A 25,800-nucleotide genomic window follows, 5' to 3' on the forward strand; every position below is an offset into this window, starting at 1 on the left:
CTTGGCAGGTGAAGCAACCCTAGTCTAGTTTTCCCGTGCTAAGGTGAACCAATGTGCCTCTCTCGCTCTTACTACACATGCCTTACACACACCATCATCTTTGTCTAGAATGCTTATCCTACTTCTCTAGAAACAAGTCAGCTGTCATGTACTGTGTCCTCATGAAGGTCATACATTGCTACACTTTCAGCTTGGGCTCCGGCTTGCCTGCTGACCTATTTTGCCTGCTCAGATTTTCCTATTGCGAGCCTCTTAGAACACACTCCAGAGGCCATATCCCGTCTTCCCGTTGTCCATCGCCCCGGCCTTTACCACGTTCTTGTTCCTTGTTCCTCTGTTCACCAATTACCCCTCCCCCTGAGCTCAGTGCCCACTGAGATGAAGTAGAAGACAAGAGAAGTGTGTGTGTGTGTGTTTGCTTGCACGCGAAGGTTAACCCGACAACAGAACTCACACTGAAGGTAACATTCTACAAGTATTTATTTCATCCTGACCATTAAGTTGCAGCATGCAACTCCCAACAGTGAGCTGTCACCCTCCATCCTTAGAGAAGCACCAAGTACTATGGTGCGACTACTTAGGGTTTTTAGTCTTCCAAGAGTTTTTATTGCCAATATCATTATTTATGGGGTAAGCCTTTTAAAGACTTAAAAGCACTTATTCTCTATAAAAAGCCATTTTGTATTTCATGCACAAAATTCTAATTGGCAGATTTATGCTCATAATAGAAGAACATTTATTCTAGTTCTGTACTTATTAGGAATACAATAAGCATCCCTACCAGGCTTCTCATAAGGAAGTAAGACTGTTGTCCTCCACCAGGAATAGGAAAGCAGTGATGATCCCTAGATTATAAAACTGCTTACCAAAAGTCTTTCCAAAGATGTTAAGAAATAAGAAGTTGGCTCGTTTTCCAGTACAATTTAAAGAGATGTTTGCAGTGTGTGTAGGACTGACTTATAGGTTATATGTAGCCCCTTGTGATAATACTCAAAAGGCCTATTCTTCCCATTTACAAAATTCTACCTCAGAAGGTGAAAGGTGATATCCCCATTATCCCTGAGCAAAAAGGGGGAAGAAGTCTGATGGACTCTCACTGGTTACAGAAGCCACACTGTCCATGAGTCATCTGTCTCTAAAACATTCTTGCAGAATTTACATAAGCTGAAACTGGAATGAGGAGCTGGCTCTTAGAGATGTTCTCCATAAGGGATGTGAGTATTTGTGTCTGAATAGCTGATCTGCAAAGATAATAAATTTAACTAACTACATTGCTGAATACATCACATTTGCAATTTGTGAATATCCTGATAGGATATTTATAAGACAGGAGACTATGAATTTAAGCAAATTATGTCCTAAAGAAAACCAAGAATTGGGAGAACACAAGCAGCATGAGAGGAGGGGCAGGCAGAGCTGGAGCTCTGAACTGGGCCTTTCTTCTCATAAAGCAGGCCTCTGACTACCCTGTGCTACACCAACTCTACAGAGACCAAACAGTCCCAAATAATAATGTCCCAAGAGAGTTAAAAGGAAGGTGGATCTCTGTAATTTCAAGGTTAGCCTGGTCTACATGAGTTCCAGGTCAACTGAGGCTAGAGAGACCCTGTCTCAACAAAATAAAAAAAAAAAAAATAAAAGAAAAACAACAAAGAGTAAATGACAGAAAAAAATTCATCCTTTTAGTCAAGCAATACTATATAATTTCAAGGCATATTAATATAATTGATTTAATTACAAAGCAACTGTGCAATAAGCAAAATATAAAAGGAAAACAAAAGTTAACTTCCTACATGGCCAACACACAGGATCTGTGCATCAAAGCAATTAACCTTCACATACTTTGAGTCTTACTTGAAAGTCAATCACACGTTACCATCACAGGAATGTCGATTAAAGTTAGGACTCCCCAAAGGGCCGCCTTCTTTGACAGAATTTCAGGATGCTGCTAGAATGGGTTGGCTACCTTAAGTCTCACTGATGGCTCCATCAGAGAGAGAATGCCCCAGTTCTGCTGTCTCACAAATGTACTGGGAGGGAAAGAAACAAAACAGACAACCTACTGTTCCCTAATACATATGGCTTAGCACCCAGAGAAAGTTTCTACCCCAGAGAGACTTCCGCATGGGTCAAGCTTCCTTAATCGAGGCGCCATCTTTCATTTTCAGGACAGGTCTTTTCTTGCAAGGTCTTTAGAGGCAGAAGTTCCACTTGGATTCTAATACACAGCCCTGTGAGCTCAGTTTCCTGAAAACATACACCTGCTGGGTTCTAGGTTCTCCCTTACTAGTGACTAGGCTCACATCTCACAGCCACCAAAACCGCACATACACTATCAGCATGATGAAAAATACAGCCACTGCTGCAAGCTTGGCGTAAGTGGAGCGCATGTTCAGGTATTTCGCATCCTGGCGGTATTTCTTAGATAGACTGGACAAATTGTTAGCCTTTGAATCCAATGCTGAAAAGAAAAAAAGAGAAAACATTAATTAGACCTAAAGTAGTTTATCAAAATATTAAGGTATAAAAATAACAAAAATGACTGGAGGATAAACAAATCATGGAGTTTAACAATAAAATAATAATTGTATTATCAAAATATAAGTAGACATACTGACTACTTTAGAGTGAGGGTCTCAGCATATGACAAACATTTGGTCAGTAGTAGCAGCTATCCTCACCCCACCCCTTTTTTGGTGTGGCTCTGAGGGTCCTGGGGCATGCTAGGCTTGCACAGCTCAATGCTTAGCATGACCTGGTAATTGTTTTGTTTCTTTTTATGTGTATGCACATGTACACGTGACGTGCTGAAGTAAAAAGAGGGCCTTGAATCTTGTGGTGTTGGAGTCATAGACAACTGTGAGCCACTGGAAGTGGGTGCTGGGAAACAAATGTGGGTCCTCTTCGAGAGTAGCAAGCACTACGAACCATCTCTATCCTTAATCATCATATTTACATGCTAAATGGTCTAAATCACACCTAAGAAGACTAGGATAACCAAAAACGGTCAATTAATAGGACACTCAGTACTAAGCTATACTTCCATGGTGATTGCTAATTTCAAGATTCTTCAGAGTAAAGATTGTTACAAAATCAAAGCTATCAGATGTAGCATTTCAATACACGTACAAAAGTTAAACTGTAATTAAAATACAGTGACAGGTTCTTAAAGAACCAAAACCCCACAAATGCCTAGTAAGTTACGCCTTTAGCATTTCCATGAAGACTGCCCCCAACATTTGTACCTCGGCTGTCGCTCACATAGCTTAACTATGAAAACAAACATTCTGACTGACACCAAGGAATTCTACTCCAACTTTTCAATGCTTCCAGGTTTTGAAAGTCTGTTTCCTAATCTTGGTTTGTTCTTCCTTGGATATTGCTTTATAAGTGGTGTGTGATGGCACACTCCTATAGTCCCAGGAACATGGCGGCAGACACACAAGGACCAGGAGTCTAAGGCCAGTCGCTGCTGCTTAGTGAAACACTCTCAAAGGAAAGAAAAAGAGACAATGCTTTCTGTAGAGAAAATTGTGACACTACAGCACTGTTTCCCAATTGGCTCTTGATCTGTCAGTAAAGAAGCTATGAGCCAACTGCTGGGTGGAAGAGACAGGCAGGACAGATTAGGCGGGACTTCCGGGTCCCTGAAGGCAAGCAGAGGATAGTTCAATGTGCTTCTGATGGAGAATAGTTGACCAGCCATTGAGATCTCGAAACGGGGTGGCCATATAGGCCACTCTCACAGGTGGGTAGTCATGGATGTTCAGCTGGGACTAGATGTAACGGGACAACTAAAGTTTAGGGCAGGTGGAGAGATGTGGAGGTAAGAATATTGAGAAGGGCACACTTTTCCAGGCAGGAGATAGTGCCCAGCAATTATGCCAAAAGGGCAAATTGAAATCAACAACTCTGTGTATGTGTGTGTGTGTGTGTGTGTGTGTGTGTGTTCTATCCATGGATTCAAGGGAAGCTGGGTGGGGCTGGTAGCAGGGCTGTTCCCAGGATTAAGGTGGGGTAGCAAAAGCTACATGCAACAGCTTTGGAATATTTGGAGTTACTTAACAGACTGGTTTTGATTGAGAAATATGGTATTACTTAACACAAGTTCAACAGTTACTAAATTAACAGCTGGTCCTAGGACTCAGGGACAGAAGTGTTCAAGGAGAGCTCACCGGACTATGCTCAAGCTGTCTCTGGGGCCATCACCAGAAGCTACCTCAACTGCTCAGAGATCTTTTTCTCCCATTTTAATTTTTTAACATTACACAAAGTAATGGATTCCAATAGCCTTTAGATATATGTATCATTATACTATATGTATTCCAACTTCTTCCCGCCCACCCTCCTCTTCTTGCCCCTCATTAGTGCCCTGTTTTGCCATCACAGGACTTTTAAATCTTCTCCTGCTGCCTTTGACACATATGAGAACAAATACTCAGTATTTGTCTTTCTGAGTCTGGCTCATTTTGTTTAACATAACGATGTCCAGCTGAACAGGGGTTTTAAACTAATGTGTGTATTGATGTATCCCGAGTACATATAACAGGGCATACAGTCAGTGCTCAATAAACATTTGCCATGACCCATTCATTTGAGAAGCCAGAATCTACATCTCCAGTGTATACTTTCTTTTTTCTCTTGAGGAATCTTTATCTGTCTTAAGATCTTTTCTAAATTTCCATCAATACCATTTCTTATTAAACTAAAACTCTGATGAAAACAATTGCTGAACAACTACATTTGCTGAGAATAAATGGGCGAAGAACCACGAAGCAATAGGGACTAAGCCATGACTTGACTGCTGAAGGCCGGGGTACTGTTGTGGAACTAAGGTTAGTCCTGACTTGCAATCCTCCTGCCAGGGTATGGCTGCAGCACCACTCCCAGGCTGGAGTAAGTAATATTTTAGAGTATCTCTCTCTATAGAAGCCTCTAAAATACATGGTATATAAAGACAAGACTCTCCTTAGAGCCATGTGGCAGATTCTACAACATGACAGGTTCATGGGATGCGCCAGAGGACCATGAGAATCAAAGCACCCATGACTCTGATCTTTGTGGAACTCGAAGTTCTGTAGAGGTAACACCTTTGAGTAAAGAAACACAACTCATCACTTATTAGGCAATAACAAAAGGTAATTTGAACTTGCTGAAAATGCAGAAGATTATCCATTACATACAAAGTGGATGAACTATAAAACAAGCATTTAGAAAGAGAACCTGGTTGAGATCAATGTTACAAAAGATGAAAACACTGTTTAAGGATGCTAATCTTTTTACTGTCCTGAAATATACTTTATTTGGATGTTTTTCCTCACTTAAAACAACTTTCAGAAGCCATTTCATGTCCATATTTTTCTACTCCTTTTATATACATTATTATAGCTCTTTCTTTTTGTTGTTTTTTGATTCCAGGGACCAATGGATTCTGCTGAACACCACGTTTGGTGAGCCACATCTGGAAAAGGTTCCTGATCACAAATGTTACCAACAAAGAAATGTCAATTAAAGTAATGTCTGTAAAACTGATCTGATATGCTTATTTCAGATGAAGATTAAGAAAGTGTTATGGTCTGGAAGTGAAATAATGTCCACACACTCACGTGCTTGACTTCTTGGTCCCCTGGCTAGTGGCACTATTTTGGGACTGTAACTTTTTACAGAATAGACCTAGGTGCAGAAAGTGGGTTCTAGTATGCTCCGAGACTTTAGTCCCTACTGTCCTTCAGGTCTGCTACTCTAATTATACTGGTGATTAGAGGAGGGAAAGAACCAAAGCTGTACACTCACTCCGAGAGTCTGCCAAGACTAACTATATCCCCTCAAACTCTGAAGCCCACCAAACCCTTCCTCCACAGGCTGCTTTGACCTGTGTTTGGTCACAGCAAGGAGAAAAGTAATGAATGCAAACAATACAGAAACACCACAGGAGATCCCCTACAACAAGAAAGCACCCAGAAGATGCTGAGTCCCCCACTCTACAGTTAATTGGTCCCTGAGATAGTTCCTTCACTCCCTAAGCAGGCTAACCTACTTACAGGCAGAAGCGCATACCCTGTCCATCAGTGTGCCTGCCACCTCTGCAGCAGACAAGAGCTCTACAAGAGCTCCACTTGGTGGACAAGTGGAGATATATGAATTTTGGGTTTAAGACACATTTTTTTGTTAGTCTACTTTATCTCAAGTAGAAACTCTTAAGTCTATTACAATAATAATGTACACACTGGAAATTTGACGTTCAAAGAATATGAAGTTGTAAGCTGTGGTAACTGAGGGCTACTGACATAAAGGCTGAATTCTATATGCACAACAAAGGCAACTACCTGCTAATGAATATACAGCAAAGTTGAAATAAGAAATACTTATTATGGAATCCACCTGTAATCATTATGATGAAAACCACAAAAGTATGGGAGACATACAATGCTCATAAAAATCTATCTTCAAAGAGCCTAGGGCTGGAGGGATAGCTTAGTTTGCAAGAAACTGCCACTCAGACCTGAGGACCTGACTTCAGGTCTACATCTCTCCCAAGCAGCCTGGTGCAGCACTGCATGTCTGTACAGCCACTCTGGGGAGCAGAGACCGGCAGATCCCAGGAGCTCACTGGCCAGCATAGCCCAGGGAGCCCCAGGTCAGTGAGAGCCTGACTTAATAAATAAGGTGAAAAGCAGTGGAGAAAGATCAGATATCAACCTCTGGCTCCCAAGCACAGACATACAACTTCATGTATACACCCATACACACACACACACACACACACACACACACACACACACACACGAATACAAATACAAAAACATAAGCATACAAAAATGAAGAGTTTACATGGCCATATCTAATGTTCAAATAACATTACATATCAAATATATTTTGATCTAATTTTATCCAGATATCTATAACTTAAAATCATTCTAGATAATACAATCACCATCATTGAAAAGTCTCTACTTCATTTACATACTGACTTAATTTACCTTATATATGTTTCCATAAGATGGGCATAGTAAGACACACTTGTAATGCCAGCAGTTAGGAGGCAGAGGCACACAGTTCCAGGCAAGTCAGAGGTCTGCAGTAAGCCCGTCTTAGGGCTGGGATAGCTCAGTGGGTAAAAGCATGTGCTGCTCTTGTAAAGGACAGAGGTTCAGTTCCCAGCATGCACATGATGGATAGATTCATGATTCCAATTCTGGGAGATCTGAGGCCCTCTTCTCATTACTGTGAGCGTGCGTGCACGCAAGCACACATGTGGTACACATACATACATGTATGCAGACAAAATACCCATAAGCATAAAATAAAATAAATTAATATAAAAAATGTTAAAAGACCATCTCAAAAACATAAAAAGCCAAAAATATTTTTAAATATTTATGTTAAATATAGATTTATGTAAGTGTTATAGATTTATGTCTTACACATAAGACACATTAGTAACAAATATATTTTTATAGGTGTTTGATACAGGCTATGGAGAAGGCTCAGTGGATAAAGTACCTGTCACACAGGCATGAAAACTTTAGTTCAAATTTTCAACATTTACTTAAAGCCAGATGCTGTAGCTCTGAGGTGTGAGGAGAGAAGCCATGAGAATGTTCAGAAGCTCAGGCCAGCTAGCTTGGCCTACGAAGACAAGAGACACCGTCCTGTGGCGTGTGGCACATGACTTTAGTCCCAGAACTAGGGAGGTAAAAGAAGGTGGATTTCTGTGAGTTTGAGGCCTGGCTGATCTATACAGTGAGTTCCAGGCCAGTCAGAGAGCTACACAGTGAGACACTATCTGAATTTAAACAAACAAACATATAAAACTTCATGGAGTCCCAATTACATAGAAGACAAGGATCAATACTTGAGGTTCCATATACAGCAAGTGTGCACACATAATTACACACTCTTACACAACAAAACACACACTGCAAAGATTTTTAAAAATCTGTCAAATAGATCTATAATAGACAGGGCCAAGGAAAGAGCTTGGACAGTAAAGTGCTTGCCTCGCCAGCTTGAAGACCTGAGTAGGTCCGCAGAACTAACATGACAAAGTCTGGGGGTAGGGAGGAATATGTTTATAGCTGCAGTACTGGGAGACAAATGGGTGGATTCCTGGGTTTGTCAGCCTAGTGTAATTGAAAACCACGGGCCAGGGACAGACTGCCTCACAGCACCAAGGTGAATGGCACCTGAGGAACAGCACTGGGAGCTAACTTTGCTTCCATATTTATGTGTACACATAAAAATACATACATACATACAAACAGACTACACAGCATACATACTACACAGTACATGCTCAAGATTGTATAATGAAGTGTTTTAAGAGTCCAAGATGAGAGACCAGTGTGACCTGAGCTACAAGGACAAGGATATTGTCTTCAGTTCCTGAAAGGACAGGTGATACCTAGTCAATGCATTGTTAAGAATGGCAAGGAGATAGGGCAGTGGTGGCAGCCCTTGGGAGGCAGAGGCAGGCAGATTTCTGAGTTCGAGGGCAGCCTGGTCTACAGAGTGAGTTCCAGGACAGACAGAGAAACCTTGTCTTGAGGAAAAAAAAAAAAGAAAGAATGGCAAGGAGGGGCCAAGAGCACTGACTGCTTTTCCAGAGGCTCTGAGTTCACTTCCCAGCAACCACATAGTGGCTCACTACCATTTATAATGAGATCTGGTGCCCTCTACTGATATGCAAGCATACATGCAGGCAAAATGCTGTACATGTAATAAATAAATCCTTTTTTAAAAAAAGTACAACATTGTGAGTCAGAGGAATATCATTAAAAAAAAAAATAGGAGAAAAAAAAAAAAAGACCTTGCTGAGACACAGTGTCTGTAAACCTGGGAGAATGACACGTATTTACAGTCTCATTTTCCATGTACAGAGAGAGCACCACACCTTCCAGACAATACTCAACTGACTAATGAAGGAAGCTGATCTTTCATTATAGTCTCAGATTTAAATGTTTCTCAAAAGAGGACTGCCTTGAAGAAAATGGCATTTTATAACCCTGAATAAATTTATAGCAGCAGTGATGCCTCCCAAAGAGTCAGCTAGCACGAAATCCTTGGCAACAGCCTCTCAGTCTTCCTTTTAATTTACATAACTGGTCCAACTGTTCTGTATGCAGTGTGCTGTGAGTCCTTACACTGTTTAGTACACAGACTAACCACGCAAGACACAAATCCTATCACATCAGGAACTTTGCCATGCAATTAATCCCTCATAAATGATTTCCTGAGAGGCCCATTAGACTCTGACAAACTGATCTCTGACATCGATTTCAGATACCTGAGAGTGCTTCTCCCCGCTGTAAGACTTCTTCAATATTGGCCACCATGATCCTCTGCACATCTTGCAATTCGGTGTTGATGGAGCCTAGATTTCTTCGAGCACGGCTATCAATGTAGAGTTTCTTGGTTTTCTGAATGAAGGTATCTAGAGTGAGGACAGGTAACCATTACCAACTTTTCTCTTCCTCAAGTCAGTGAAGATAATCAACTTGAGTCTATTCCTAATCAGCCACTGTCCACGGTCTTGTGTTTATTCCCACATCTGTCTGCTGTTAGCTCTGACCTCTTCAGTTGTGAAATGTTTAGGTGATCATTCAGGAAAATGTCCCTTGAGAATCTCTGAGTCTAAGGCATTTACCATCAGAATCCTTAGAGATAACCACACCCATTCTAGTAAACCTTTCCTGAAGACAGAAAGATTTCAATCTGTATTCAGAGAACCCTTTGGGCTTCATTACTTAGTTCTGCCCATCCCCTAAAATAATGTTGGCATTATTCAAAGAGTTAGTGATCAACCAGCAGCCTACTTTCCAAACTTACCTCATGCTTCAACTTCAAATCAAATGTGATAGAAAGCTTCCAAAAATTCCAATACAGAGCTGCAGCCCCACGCATCTGTAGCCTACACGTGTGCCTTCTCAAAACTGCAGGAACGACCTCCTCTAGAAACATTTTCAGCCTTTGCCCAATCTCCTGCTATGTGTGCTGACACCTCTGACTTGGCTTTCAACGCCTACTCCATTCGCTGCACTTGGGGAAGGTGACCTGGGTGGGGCACATCAGTGGGCTCTTGGCCCTCCCATTTCTAGTCAGGGTCTGGCCATGAAGCAAGTCCTGTGGCAGGGGAGCAGGTAGTGCGCTCAGGGTATTTACACCGACTCCCACTTTCCTGAGTACTCCTGTGGACGAGCAGTACCCCCCACTAAAGCCTCTGCCCCTCTCAAGTTGGTCTTCCCCTAAATATTCTCCTTCAGTTCAGAAACTGAGCCTTCCCTTTTACATCTTCAGCCTGAGGGTTCAGCCAACTACTATTTATGGTCCCAAGTACCATACCTGGAATTACTTTATAGTCCATTCCCATCTTTACTCCCCTGAAGCGGACTTGGGTGAGCCATCTATTTCCTTTGTGATCTTGTCTTATTAGTCACTTGGATTTACTAAACGTATCATCCAGAAAAATAACATTAAACAAAAACTATACATCATATAAATTAGCATATGGCCAATTTTTCTCTATTATAATAAAGCAAGGTGACACACCTGAAAACTTTAGAAATTCTAAGGCATAAAAATGTTTCTCTTTTGACAAAAGATTTCATGCAATGTATTCTGACTCTACCTGTTCTTGCTCCTGCTGCTTACCGTGCACAGGCCATGTCCTCTGACCTACTGACAGCACAGTCTTTACAGGTCTGACTGGTACTGAACTTTCCCACAATTCCTGTGCAAATATAAACTCTTTTGCTTGCTACTTCTGAATGTAGTAAAGAGGGTTTTCAAATACCATATATTTTTAAATTAGAGGTTCTTATTCTATTGAAATAAAAATTCATCATTTTTCCTGATTTCCAAATCCTGATTTCTATAAAATTAGTCTTACTGTGAGTCTATAGGTTGGAAAACAGAACTCAGTTATAAGATAATCAAGTAGACTTCATGTAGCAAATGTTCATTTGTTACAAATAATCCTAATAAGGAATCAAATGAGACAACAAAAGGTACATGTTCTGCAAGGAAAAGGACAAGACTAGATGAATTTACTGGTAAGAAGGAAGCCTTCTCCATTCAAAAAGAAAAAAAAAAGGTAAATTTGGAAAGGGGAATGAATCAAACCTTCCCAGGTACATTCCAGGGGGAAACATGTCAATATTATAAGCAGCATATCAAAAAGTTTCTCCCCAGTGCTACTCCCTGAATAGAGAAATGCAGGCTCTAATCTTACCAAACTCAATGAAGGAGTAGGGCCTAGACACAGTGGGCACCTTCTTCCCATGCTGTTCATCAAATTCTGAGTGCAAGTCTTCTAGGTAGGCAAAGGCCAACTTCTTAGGGAAGGCAGCTTCACACAAAACCAAGTAACACACCCCCTGCTCAATAATGTAGCTGGAGGGAAAGAAGCAAGACAAGGTTATTTATGAAGTAATGGTGCTTCAGGTTGAAGCTGACTTTTAGAACTATATCAACTTCAGAAAATAGTCCGTCTAAGTCAAAATGTTCATTTCAGATCACAAATTGTTAGCAACCATCTCCCCACTATTAAACATATACCCAAAAGACCTGGATTGGCAAGGACAGCTCAGTACTTAAGAACACTTCTTGTTCCTGCAGAGGACCTGAGTTCATTCCCAATACCTGGCCCATACCACCTGTATCTCCAGTTCCAGAGGATTTGAACCCCTTTTCTGACCTCTGTGGGCACCAAGTATGTACATACTGTGTACGTACACACACACACCCACACACCCACCCACACACACAGGCAAAACACTCATAAACATAAAATTAAATAGAAAAAAAATATCCAAAAGAGGGTAGGCATTGTTTATTCATTATACATTTTCAATTAATATATATTAATACCTAAAAGGTCATTTTTGAGAGCTACAGGTGTGAAGACTCCATCCACCCTTTGAACCTGTATGAAAAACATATTAATGAACAGATATTAAGTCCTTCCAGTCATAACATTAAAAAAAAAAACTAAAAATTTATGGAAAAAAAAGGAAGTTAAATGAGAAAATGTTTACTGACACATCAAAAAGCACCTCAAAAATAGTCATGTTGCCTATTTCTGGCTAGAAGGATTCTAATCAATTGGAAATCATTCACTAAAGGAATTTTTTGTGGGATTCCTTTTGGGGACAATAAGCTCTCTAGCATTCTGGGAAAGGGCTTTGTGACTGGGATATTCCTGGGAAAAAGAAAATTTACTAAGAGCCTATTAAAACCTTTTATTGTTTTTGTTTTGTTTTTCAAAACAGGGTTTCTCTGTGTAGTCCTAGCTATCCTGGAACTCACTTTATAAACCAGGCTGGCCTCGAACTCACAGAGATCAGCTTGCCTCTGCTTCCTGAGTGCTGGGATTAAAGGTGTGTGCCACCATTGCCTGGCTAAGTACAGTACTCGTTCTTCCAAAAACACATATACTAATAGGGCTTATATATACAGTAGATAAAATCAGAAGTTCTTTGGTTTGGGTGGTTTAAAAGCAGACAGTCTGATATAATCTCACATTCCTGCCTTCTGCTCCTGACTCCTGAGACATCCTAGAGCCCCACAAAGGAAAATCTAAAGCCTTACACACTCTCCCAGGCACAGAGTAACGTTTAATATCTACCACTGCTGTCCTACCTCTTGCTTCGGCGTTGGATTAAAGATCTCCTTGATATTAATCTGCACTGTCATTTATAACGTTGGTCTCATTCCCAGAGAAGTAAGCAGGGCTTACTGTTCTACTTAAAGCTTCAGGGACACACACTATCGGTCAAGTAAAATCATATCCTGCCAATAGTACTTACAGCCTTTCAAATGAAATGTTGAAGTCACATTTTACCATATAGTCAAATGGCATGGTGTCTCTAGCCAACTAGGTCCCACACAGAGGCTTATGCTGTTTTCTCACCGTGGTGCTTTTATACACCAGGAGAAATTCCATTCGTTCTCATAGGTTCAAGCTTCTGTAATTTTGTGTGTGTGTGTATGTGTGTGTGTGTATGAAATTTTATATTCCCTTTTATTCTAGTCCCTTTCTTCAAACACCCAAATAGGAATTTATTGCTTTCTTCAAAGTACCTTATTTATGTTTCTTTAACCTGAGGACTGTAACCTGTCCAGCACTGTGCAGCTGAATGTGGGAACTGCTGAAAATCCAGCAACACTAGGTTGTTTTCGAATGAGCAAAACTGTGAGCCCAAGGTGTCCTTCCAGCAGGGCTTTCCAATGGTGCCAGTGTGCTTTACTGCAGCCTGCTTTCTGAACACACGCATGTGCCTTGCACAGGATGTCAAGCCCCAAACACCAGCGCTCAGACCTGAGCCTGCTCTGTGTCACCACTGAAATGTTCCCACATGGTACACATCAAGTTTTCTGCTCTTAAAGAAAGAATGATGATTTGATAATAGAAAACAAAGACATTTTTCTGGCATCATTCCCTACTACATAACTATCAAAGAACTACCCATTTTATTATTAGCATGTTTGATTTTAAAATTTACTGTTTGAGTTGCTGACTTGAGTTGTATTAAATTTTTATTGCAAATTTCATTAAATGAATTTTTCCTTGAAATCTGAACAGAATTTTCACCAGTTTCTAAAATGGCCTTAGCCACACTTCTGCCATTTTACACTATACAGTAATGCAAAGCCCTGTCCTCACCAATGAAGATTATAAAATCAAATGAAGATAAACTATGAAAAGTACTGAAGACATTCTACATCCCATAGAATCAAATACTCAGTCCAGACTTAACCCTTTATGTAAAACACATTCCTCTCATGAGCATGCAAATTTGCTTAAGTGTTAAACATAAAATTTATTTGTATACCAAAGAATTATTTAAAAATAAATGTTTAATAACTTATGATCAGTAAATGTTTAGTTTGCACATTCATTTTATGCACCTACACACTCACGGTCATATAAGAACCCTGTGGACAGGAAAGTACAGTAAGTGGAAAGTTTAACTCGCCCTGCTCTAAAGCGCTGTGCTGACTTCTGTTGGGAAGAATGCTAGCTTGTTGTGAGCCAACACTGCCAATACAGTAATTTCAGAGCCAAATGATGATAAAAGCTTTATCCCACCTAATCTAACCTTGTGATAATATCACCTCGACGTCCATTCTGCTCCCCTCTCCTGAGGCGCTCCGCTCTCCTGAGGCGCTCCCAGTCTCTCTCCTCTTTGCTCCACTGCTCTTTTCCCTGTCCAATCACAGGCCTTTGGCTACCCTACTGTGATTGGACAGGGAAATCCTGCAACACAGGCTCCTTGCAAAGGATGGGCATTCATGCAGACAGCACAAGGTCTGGCGAAGAAGCGGCCTTTACCAGCACTTTAGTAGGAAAAACCAGGCTGTGAAATCAGAAGGAACTTTCTTCCCAGGTCTTTCGTTCTCTATACATTGTGGAGATTCAGTCCTCCCACAGGATCTGCAGCGGATCACCTCCAGGATACCCACAGTTACTAAAACTGGAAGATGCCTAAGTCCCTTATATAAGGTGGAATATTTGCATAAAACCCATGCAGATCTTTTTGTAGACTTCAAATTATCTTAAACACCTAATAGAATATAAATGCCTTATAAATAGCTGTTATATTGTTTAGGAAATAATGATAAGAAAAAAGTCCCACAAACCCCACATGTGTTTCATGCAGATACTTTATATTTTTAAATATTCTCAATGCGTGGTTCTTGGTTACAGACATGGTTTCCACAAAGGCGAACCTGTGGGTATGGAAGATAACTGTATCATATAACTAAACACACACACACACACACACACACACACACACACACACACACACACACAGAGCATTTTTTTTTTTTTGGCTAAGTTCTCTAGGCTGGGCTCAAGCGGCTCTCCTGCCTTAGCCTTCAGGTTAGCTTAGACTACAGGTGCACACTACCTCATTTGGGCAAATGGCTATATTTTTTGGTGTTTAAAATAAAGTACCTAAAAAACATGCTTTAATAATTTGTAACTACCTGACAAAATGTGTTTAACATTTTCTTTTTAAAAGACACTTGCTGTTGATAAGATGAAGTACTTTTGTTTCACACTGCTTATGGGTTGTTTGGTCTTCTGTTAAACTAGCAGCTCCTCTTGGTCCCAACAGACCTCATCACTGTGCTGCTGGCACAGCGAAGCTTACTTACTTGATCCTGTTTTCCTGTAACATCTTTCCTTTTCAACCTTTTCTGTTTTTTAAAGATTCAACTTGGCATGTTATTATTTAACAACAATTATCTGTAGATAATTAAAAGTCCAATAAAGTTCCTGTGATGGTCAATATTGACTTGGCAGGACCTAGAATAGCCCAGGAGAATCCCTGGGCACATCTTTGTGGGAGTTTCTGCATTGAGTTAACTGAGATGGACGACCACCCTAAATGTCAGTGCTCCATGGACTGACACCCCAGACTGATGAGGCGAGCTGAGCGGCAGTATTCCCCTGTCTGCTTCCTGACTACAGGTACAACAGGACCGGTTACCTCAAGCCCTTCCCACTAGGACTCTCCTGCTGTGATGGACTGTCTCTTCTATGAGTCAAAAATAAACCTTCCACCCTTAATTTGAGTCTGAAGGTATTCTGGTACAGCCCTGAGACAAGTAGCACTGTGCCTTCCATTGTCCCTTAGCTTTGTGCAGTCCATAACCATGAGTGTCTGGGGATATCATTCAGTGCTAGGGTATTTGTCGGTCATGCATGAGAGCATTGGGTTCAATCCCCAGTAATGGAAACTAAACAGAAACCCAACACTTCTATAGCCACTGCCTTAGATGCTTTAAAATTCTCTTACAGATTTTAAATATTTATTGTCTATCCCCAATGTATAAAGCAAGATGCTAAATATGTATGTATCTGCTTAAAATTCTTGTTGAGAAATCCTTTGAAGAGGAAAAACCACAGCTTGCAGCTGTTATGTGAACTGGTCTGAGTCACTGTTAGTGAGCCTTTGAGCAGGAGTAATAGCCTATTTGTGTCAGCCTTCAAGATGTTCCTAAAGCATGAAGTTATCTATTATTGCATAACAGATATGGAATAGACACAGGTTAACAAGTTATACTACTGTAAACATGTTAACTTAAAAAAAATTAAGATTTTTGGCGTTCTAGAAATAGAGTCTGAAAAAGTGTTTCTATGAACAGATTGTAGTTTTAAAGCTATACTTACATTTAAGAAACCATTAGTATTCTGGGCTGGAGAGACCACTTAATTGGTACACTACATGCCTTGCAAGCTTGATGCCCCAAGTTTAACCTTGAATGTGTTTTTAAGAAATTCTAGGTGGGGCTGGAGAGATGGCTCAGTGGTTTAGAGCACTGGCTGCTCTTCCAGAGGTTCTGAGTTCAATTCCTAGCAATCATATGGTGGCTCACAACCATCTGTAATGGGATCATCCTATGCCCTCTTCTGGTGTGTCTGAAGACAGCAACAGTGTTCTCACATAAAAAAAAAAAAAAAAAAAAGAAGAAGAAGTTGCAGGTGTGATGACACACATTTATAAGCCCAGCACTGGAGGAGGAGGCAGGCAGGGATCCCTGGGGCTCACTGGCCAGCTAGTTAGCCTACTTTAGAGTCCCAGGCCAGTGAGAAACATGGCTGCAAAAGGAAGAAAGGGGGTGGAGCCTGAGGATGACACTCGAGGCTGTCTTCTGGTACTGGCGGCACATGCACACACACACACACTCACGCACATAGTATCATACAAGGAAACAACACACTATTACTTTTTTAAGGATTTAAGAACTATGGTTATGCTCATTTATTTTAAATTCACAATTAAAAATAGAGTATGTGTGGGAGGGGCATTATGTATGTGAGTTGAGGTAACCTTGAAGGCTACAAGAGGGCATCAGATACCCTACAGCTAGAGGTGGTTGGTTGTATAGGTGCTGGGAACTGAACCTTGAGGTCCATTACAAGAAGAGTAAGTGATCTAACCTCTGAGCCATCTTTCCAGACCCTACTGTGATATTCTTACAAGGTATTATATAACTGTGTTTCATACTTCAACGGACACAAAAAAGTCAGCTCTATACTCACTGAAAAGTCATGGCTCCTGCTTCCAAGGTACATCTGGTAGGGGACTGCTCATTCAACTTTCGGAAGAGCTGCTTCGCCTGACTCTGATACTGTTGAAGGTCCCGGCCTGACTGAAAAAAGATAATTTCATTGAAAAACTTAATACATACACACAAAGCTATCAGAGAGAAGAGCATGACATCATAAGAATATTAGGTAAATAAGGTCCTTCATTTAGCAATATTGATTCATTTCAATAATGGAAAAAAAATCTTACTTTTAGAACAAATAAGAAAAGCTAACTCCTAGTATTTCCAACATTCCAACATGTAATTGTCAAGAAGGAAAAGTGTGCATGTCAACTACACGCAAGGTGTTTGGTGTGCTTTTACTATCAGATATTTCATAACACCATACTGCACACACTCTGAAGAAAGTTCTGAGAAGTGAAGACTGATGGATCCCATCACTTTTTAAATGCCGGAGTATCAGCAGAATCTTCCACAAGAGTGAAAGAGCATTTAATAAAACTGTGTGTGCGTGCCTAAACACTGCCACTGCAGCCAGGCAAGACCGGCGACTGCCCTTTAGTACATCGATCTAGCTGCTTCTCCAGTGTGGCAGCAAGCTGGGATAAAGAGGGATCCCGACAAAGAGGACAGCACTCATGTATCTCCTGAACATGAAAAAGAAAGCAGAAAACACTTAAAAAGAAAAGGAGGGGCATTCCGTAGTCACATCATTTTCAGAGGATAATCCTCATGCCTTAACAACCTACTAGATTCAAAGGAGAAAGGCAGTACATGAAGAATGAGAAACAAATACACATTGTGAATCCACCCTCTTCCTGAGAAGGAGAGGAGGACACCCTGTTAGCTATGGTCTGAAGGTCTCTACTGGCCAGATCTGTAAGCCAAGATCTATTTCACCACCAGGCTGATGGAAGGAAGTGGAGCCTTTGGGAGAGGTTCAGTCATGACAATGGAGTGCTAATGGTTGAGGTTGATGTCCCTGTATGAAATCCCAGAAAGCTAGACCGACCCCTGTACCACACAAAGTCTCACACAGAGTTGCTATCTATGAATGAGAATCAGACACCAAATCTTCTAACCTTGTCATCTTGGACTTCTCAGTGTCTTTTGTTGTTTATAAGCCACCCAGTTTATGTACACTGCCATGTAACAGAAAGCCCTAGCTATTCCACTTATAGAATTATTTATTTTGTATTGAAAGATAGACTAGCCTTCCTTTGGCAGATATCTCATAACACTGAAATAAAAGTGCTTATATTAGTTTTCCCAGAGTTTGGGTCTGGGGTCTAACTTGGAGGGAGCATACCATGAAATATTAAGCTGTTAGAGAAGATACTACTGAGCTGACAGCACAAAGGAGGAGGCAGTTAGAACATGGCAGCTATGCAAAGATGCAGAAGCAGAAACATGATGACCTGAAATTCAAAAATAAGGAAAGTAATGAAGTAATGTAAGCCAAGAGAGTCAGGCAGAGTACATTCAATAAATAACTGCAGATTATTCATCTTTTTTAGCATTGCTATTGCAATGATCTGTTATAATGCTATTCATTTGAGAAAATGTTTTTGTGTCAATGTATGTATGTATGTATGTATGTATGTATGTATGTGGATATGTATGTGGATATTATATCAATTCACACATTAAACAGTATCTTATAATAACCACTACCATATAACCACGTTATAGTGGCATTATTATATTAAGCAGTATGCACACATGCATCCATCCTGACTAGTAAGTAAGTACACATTTGTAAATATTACCACAAGCTTTCCGTCACTAAGAAGTAATGTACAATATCCTATTTCGACATATGAATGGTATTTATCAGTCTGATTGCTTCACCATGCCATTATATGGCATGAAGAGATCTGAACCTACAACAGCACATGCACCCAACTAATGTTGTAAGTGTTATAACGTGATAATGAAGATCAACATATATGATTGTCAACCTGGCTTCACACTGGAATCATGTAGGGATCCTAAAAGATACTTACATGCAATCTTCATTCCCAAACCAATAAAACAACAATTGTTTTCAATTGCTAAAAGCATATGAAAACCTTACCTTAAAGGTAAAGTGAAGAAAACCCAATCCACAAACAAACAAAATCAAAACCACAACCCTGCCAATCAAATAAAGATTAGCATAAGCCTTCCAACTTCATAAGGCATAATGTAAATATTACTACAGCCTGAGAGAACAAAACTAAAAGTCATACCAATTATAACCTATAATGGTTGGAAGCATGCTACAATTTCAGAATATGCTAAGGAACAAGGGTAATGTCTGCACTGGGACACATCTACATCGAGATTATAGCATGGCAGCCGACACTACTGCTAGTTCAGCTGGCATAATCATTCCTAAGAACAAAATCATCCTGGCTAAACGATTTTTCTGGCATATTCATGTAACAGACTATTAGGCAGCCATTAAAATATTTAATGGTATGAGACAATGTTCAACATGTACACTGTAAAATGGAAAAATAAAGTTAGTCTTACATTATAACACATTAATTTTACACATGAAGGGGGGAGAAGAAAAGGGGTAGGGGAAGAATATGAGAATATCTGAAGTAAAGATTTACTGAAAATAAGCATCATTAGCATCTTGGACTTTTTGGTTATATAAGTCTCCAAACTTTCTAAATAGCATGGATTAATTCTATAGTATAAAAATTATTTATCCATCCCTGTTCATTGTATCCTTGTACAAAGAGTACTATATACAATTTTGGTTTGTAAATTTAAAGGTAGGCTAGAACTTAGAAAAACACTTCAAAAATAAACAAAGTTAATGCTTATTTTCTGTCAGGGACTATTCTGAACATTTAATATAATTTAACTCACAATCATCAAAATTAGTCTAGGAGGTTAGCGTTATTACACCATTATTCTACTTTAGAAGCCAAATTTGGCCAAGGACACTATGGGGCTAGAAAGGCAAGAGCTAGGATTTGGCCTAGATAATCTGACCACACATATAGACCCTCTTCAAGCACTATGACACTCCACTTCCATGATTACAATCGTTTCAACAGTAGACTCACCTTCTAGACAAAGTCTTGTCACTCACGTACTTCACAAGAAAAGCTCATGGAGCTGTATGGGAACTAATGAAGATCCAACAAAAACAACTTATCCAGTGCTTTACAGACAGACTTAGCTTGCTTTCAATGTCAAAGTCACAAAGGGCTCACAGTCACTTAGCCAGCTAAAAATACGTAGATGCCCTGTCTGTGCTTTCTACTTCATGTAGAGAGCAAGCCTCGGTCCACTCTATGACATATGTTAGTGATCCCATAACAAAGAGAGTGAGAACAGCTGAATTTGCCATGAGGCAAACAAGATTATCCACTAGCATGAAGATTGTCTCTGTACTACAAAAGGTACAAGACAGTGATTTCCTCTGAACTTCAGGACTTTCCCCATCTCTCCTAGGCCTAGTGGACAACTAGTGATACCAAATATCACCCTTTACCTTTCTAAGAATGTTTCAGTTTCAATTGTTTTACAAACCAATGAGTATGCCAGGTTTACTTAACGGGCACAGGTGAGAGGTTAATTACAGGAGCACGACAACCAAGTTCTACCCCATCATGAACATCATGGATGATGACCTCATGAAGGTGCATCGGAGTCCCCTTTCCATTATCTCCCACTTCCTACATCAGTATTGCCAAAGATCACTAGCATTTTCCAAGAATGTTTAGCTAGGTCTTATCACTGATAAATCCTTGATGAACTCAGTCAGTCAAAGGCCAGTTGGACCAAGAGCCAAGAAGCAGCCATTTTCCTCTACAGGCAATTACAGTAACTGCCCTGACAGGACAAGGGTGTGAGGCAGCTCAAGTACACAGCAGGTAGGCCACTTGTTGTTCTGGAGCTCCTGTGCTCTACCTGGGAGCTCCAACACCTTTTCCAAATCTGAACCGTCCTTCCAGACCTGGTGCAGAATTAAGGCAAATACAATACTTTTGAGATAGAAAGGTAGATAAAAGAAGCTGCAAAGGAAAATGTCATTGTAGAGAAAAGAAAAAAAAAAAAAAACAGAAAGAAAAGAAAGGAGGAGGAAAGGGGCAGGATTATCAGTCAGCGAGTCTGGGGTTGTGAAGAAAAGGTTGTTTCTCTACCTGTCCTAAGCCTAAATTACTAGGTAAGCAGTCAACACTGTAGAAAACATTCTGTATTATATGTGAATGTTATTCTCCTTACTGTCTTATCTGAATACCAGTCATCTTCAGTAATAAGCTAGTTAAGAGCTTATACAGGGACTGGCACCTAGTAAACATCTAAAAATAACTCAAGTTGTACCAGTACAAATAATTAAAAGTATATGAATTACTTTGGCTTAGACAATTAGAGTACTTAATATAAGACTATTTGGTCAAGATAATCTGTCTTAAAAGCTATGCCTGAGTTTGGTGTGGCGGTGTGCACCTATAACTCTAGCATTCAAAAGGCTAAGGCAGAGGGATCAGTTCAATGCAAGCTCTAGGTAACTGGAAATTGTCCCAATTTTTTTTTTAAAGTTATTTCTACGTTAGTAAGACGTGAATACATGGTTGAAAAGTCTTAAACAAGACAGAACAGAATAATGATTAGGAGCTAAGATTCTGGTCTAGAGCCAAACTGATACTGATTTTAAAAACAATAGCTTAATACAATACTGACTACTGAAACTGGCAATTCTCAATCAGGACTGATTTTGTCCCTAAAGGAACTTTTGGAAACGTCTAGTGGGACAGGAATTGTGCTACTGCCATCTGGAAGTAGAGGCCAAGGATAGACATCCTACAAGTACAGTCTCTCCCAACAAAGTGTCATCCAGCTCCAAATGGGAACAGTCCCTCCTAAGGACAGACCAACCCCCAAAGCAAACCACCAGCACCAGCAACACCACCAACAAAAACCCAGGACACACTGCATTACCCTACTGGTAGCTGTGTGACTTTAAGCAAGTGGCCTGTTCTCTGAAAGCCTAACAGCCTCTGGGAAGGGTAATACGAGCACACACATGGGTGGTGTGAGGAGGACCAAAGAAATCCTGTCCTTAGCAGACTCAGCTCAGTGCTCTGTGTGTGAGGCAGCCTAGAACGTTTGTCTACTGTGATGATGGTAAAAATGAGTCTAAGATGGATGCTTCTGCAGACATTAAAGGTTCAGAAAGGCTTATTATTTAAAATCAAAATCAATAAAGAGAAATGATAGACTTGCAATCAGAAAAAAAAAAGCCACTTCTGTGGAGAATTTCTCATCAATGAAACAAACCCATTTTGGCAGACCAATATCAAATAAATACCAAGTTTAAAATTATGAGAGAATCCATGAATTTTTCAGAAAAATTTCAAAGCAGAGAGAAGGGGCCCACTAGTATTAAGTAGCACTCCAAATCTGCTTTGGCCCCTCTCCTCCATTACAATCCAATACAAGCGGCCAGACTGTGCCCCTCTCTTCTCCATTCATGGGAAAAATATTTTTCAAAGTAAGCATTCTCTAAGACTCCCGCCCCCCAGTCTCCTTTGTTCAGATCACACCCTTGGGCTCCTGTGAATTATATACTTCATTGGAGCAGGTGAACGTCAGGCATAACTGTGAACGTAGGCACTTTACTGAACCGTGACAACTTTATAAGTAGTAATATTACCTCATCCACTATCAAAATATGTCATCAAGCTCGGTCAAGGATCAAGTGCTACAGGAAAACGAGGTGAAGAAACGAGGGGTTGATCTTCCCCAGATGTATTAGTCAGCAGCCTTAACAGCGGCCGAAAAGAAAAGTCCTACATTTTAAGAAGGTCCCTAAAAAGTCATCACAAACAGGGCGATCAAATTAGACACAGATAAGCTTCTGTGTAAAGAGAACAGTTAACACCAAACTCCTTCGACAAAGATTTTTTCCCCTCACATCTCCCCTAGCAAACCGTAAAAGAGCTTTCGAGAGAGGGGGACGGCGGGTCTGTGAGGTCCCGAGGGTCTCTCTGGTCCCAGGAAGGGATCCATAGCTCGGAGCAGGGCGAGCTCGGGCTCCGGCAGCAGCCTACCTGCTCGTCCTCCTGCATCGAGGCGGCCAGCGGAAGCCCGTCCGCCACGCGGGCGATCATGGTCAGCAGCACCATCTTCCCTGGCTACGGAGACCCGGCCGCCTCGGTCACTGCCCCTTCTTCTTCTCCCGCGGTGGCCAGTTACACCTCCGGCTGAGGTCCCCAACAGCTAGGTGCTGGCGTCTCCGCTTCCCGCTGAGGTGGCCGGAAACGGCTTCAGAGCTTTCCACTACCGGTCCTTCCAATTGGTGTCCCACCGAGAACCACAACCACCGGAACTTTAGTTCCGCAGTCATTCCTCTGAGCAAGTCCCGCCCACATTTGTGATTTTTGTTTTCGTTTTTGTTTTCACTAAGTGGTGTCTGTGGAAGAGGAGTGGATCTCAAGCTGAACAGGGGACTGAGAGCGAACTCAGACGAATGGAGTATGAAGCAACTGTAAAGCTTGTAAATATTTTCAGATTTAATTTTTTTTTTACAGAAAATTTTATGTATGATATTTTATAATCTGTGTATGTCTCGGCAGAGATTTTTTTCTTGAGGGTTTTCTTGCCTGGGTGTTTATGCTGTCACAAAGTTCTTAAACAGTTTGTGGTAAGAGATCTGCACACAGGGACTGGAGAGACCGCACAGGGATCACGAACTCTGGCTGTTCTTTCAGAGGACGGGAGTTCTTCAGCACCAGCATGGTGGTTCACAACCATGAGTAACTCAGTTCCAGGGGAATCTGATCCCTTCTTCTGCCCTCGTCACAGCCTCTTCATGCACGTGGTGCACAGACAGAAGTGGAAGTAAATCACCACCACACATGAAAATTTTAAAAAGAGATCAATAATATATATTATCTATATGAATAAATGAATAAGTACAGGGCTCAGGGATCACATAGATCATCAGCCTCTCCAAATCTAGGTTCCTCCTTGTCTCTGTCATGGTATAGAAAGGGTACTCTTACCAGGCTTTCCAGTAACTTGGTTTTCACTTGCTTTTGAAGCAACCTCTAGAGAATCACCTGTTAGGAAGGGTACTCATTTCTCTGTTCTTTGGAGTCCTCATCAATGAGATAGGAACATTCTGGTCTCAATGGGGTTTTTGAAAATATTAAATGAGAAGGACATGGAGAAGGTACAGGGGTTTTGTAAACTTAGAAAAGAAAGAAAGAGGAAAAATTATACAAATATACTTATTACATTAGTAATAACTATTCTTTGCTAAATGCTTATAGTTAGTGTCTTTTCTGTACATTTAACTAAACGGCTCAGTGAAATTTGTTAGTTGAAGGCCCTCCCCTAGGCTGGCCTTAGGTTTACAATCACATCCTCCCTTGCCTGCACAGCCCACACCTAGCAAATGGTAACCCAAGCCAATGTGGAGTGGAAATCAACCTTGGAGCGTATAATGCTTTATTTGGTAGAATCATAATACATTTAGAATAGTCTACAGATACCTCTATCTCTAACTTCTTTTTTCTACTCAACAAAAATATGTCTTTTACCACAATCTCAAAAGACTGTCATTGATCCTGATTGCATGATTCTAGTAATAGGGAATAATGACACAAATATTGGCAACAAGGCTACAGCCACGTGGGTCAGGAGATCCGAGAGAGCAAAACACAGAATGCAGAGAGAATCTCTTGTGGATGCCGCATCACCTGCCAATAAGCTGCTGGTGGCCTAGCAGCTGAGGCAGGAAATAGGAGTTCCAGCTGTGCATGTGTGTGTGTGTGTGTGTGTGTGTGTGTGTGTGTGTGAGAGAGAGAGAGAGAGAGAGAGAGAGAGAGAGAGAGAGAGAGAGTTCTAGGGTAAGGTGAGGTGAGGGAAGAGATGGGGAGATAACTAACCACTGGCAGGACTTAGAATAGAATAAATGAGTTGATTGATTCCTGAGCTAACAGAAATTAGCCAAAGCTTTTGGCCTAGGCAATATTTATGAATAACTATTCATAGATAATTCCGTCTCAGAGTCGTCATTTCAGGGAACTTGGGTGCGGGTGGGAAAGCCTGTGGCTACAGCAGGAGGCATGTTCAGAGAAACTGGCTCGAAGCGGGAGCCTCAGCTTTGTTTCAGTGTGTGCTCTCAGCTTTCCCAGGGCCTATGTGCACAGCGCCTCAGTGCTTCTCAGATGCCATCGCTTGTTTTAAATGCCTTTTTAATTATTTTTTAATTTTTATGTTAGCACAGAAAAAACAGTAGGTTTAATTATGGTCTGTCCATGAACACCTGCCACTTACCATTGTTTTTTAATGATAAAGTCCACTCCTCTTGCTTAGGCTTCTTGGAGTTAATTTTAGTTACAAAACTTCTTTGTTGGGTCGAGTCCTGCCCCACCCCCACCCCACCCCACACCAACCTAGGCCTTACACAAGCCAGGCAAACACTCATCCCCTGAGCTACATCTCTAGCCCTCTGCCAACCATTTCTTGAAACAACATTCATACTTGCACCCCTGATTTCCTTTTAAGCATACGGCATGATTCTTGTGCCCTCGGACATTGGAATTGTTATTTCAAGGGAGGGTGTGGTCTTCTTAGGTTGCTCAATGGGCAACTGGGAACAACTATTATCATATCTGATCAGATACTCAGACCTTAGGAACTCTGGAATCTGAGTGACTTTTGCTTCCAACTCGATGTGCATTGTACTGTTCACATCTGATAGTGATTTCAAGCTCTTGACCT

The 25,800-nt window shown here is 40.8% G+C and overlaps 1 protein-coding gene and 1 long non-coding RNA gene across 2 annotated transcripts in view; one reads left to right on the forward strand and one right to left on the reverse strand.

Moving 5' to 3' along the window:
- The window catches only part of LOC127682916 (uncharacterized), a 44,075-nt gene extending 38,556 nt beyond the window's left edge, over positions 1 to 5,519 (forward strand). The window contains exon 3 of the long non-coding RNA XR_007977454.1: positions 5,419 to 5,519. This is a non-coding gene — a long non-coding RNA (uncharacterized LOC127682916). The remainder of the gene's footprint in view (positions 1 to 5,418) is intronic.
- Sec22b (SEC22 homolog B, vesicle trafficking protein) lies at positions 463 to 23,341 on the reverse strand. The gene is made up of 5 exons (XM_052179658.1): positions 23,121 to 23,341; positions 17,054 to 17,163; positions 11,231 to 11,391; positions 9,287 to 9,433; positions 463 to 2,461 (listed from the first exon to the last, which is right to left on the reverse strand). The coding sequence occupies exons 1-5, from the start codon at positions 23,193 to 23,195 to the stop codon at positions 2,307 to 2,309; spliced, it is 648 nt and encodes a 215-aa protein (XP_052035618.1). The 5' UTR covers positions 23,196 to 23,341; the 3' UTR covers positions 463 to 2,306.
- Positions 23,342 to 25,800: the final 2,459 nt, after the last annotated feature.

This window comes from Apodemus sylvaticus, chromosome 4 (genome assembly GCF_947179515.1).
Source record: "Apodemus sylvaticus chromosome 4, mApoSyl1.1, whole genome shotgun sequence".
NCBI lineage: Eukaryota > Metazoa > Chordata > Mammalia > Rodentia > Muridae > Apodemus > Apodemus sylvaticus.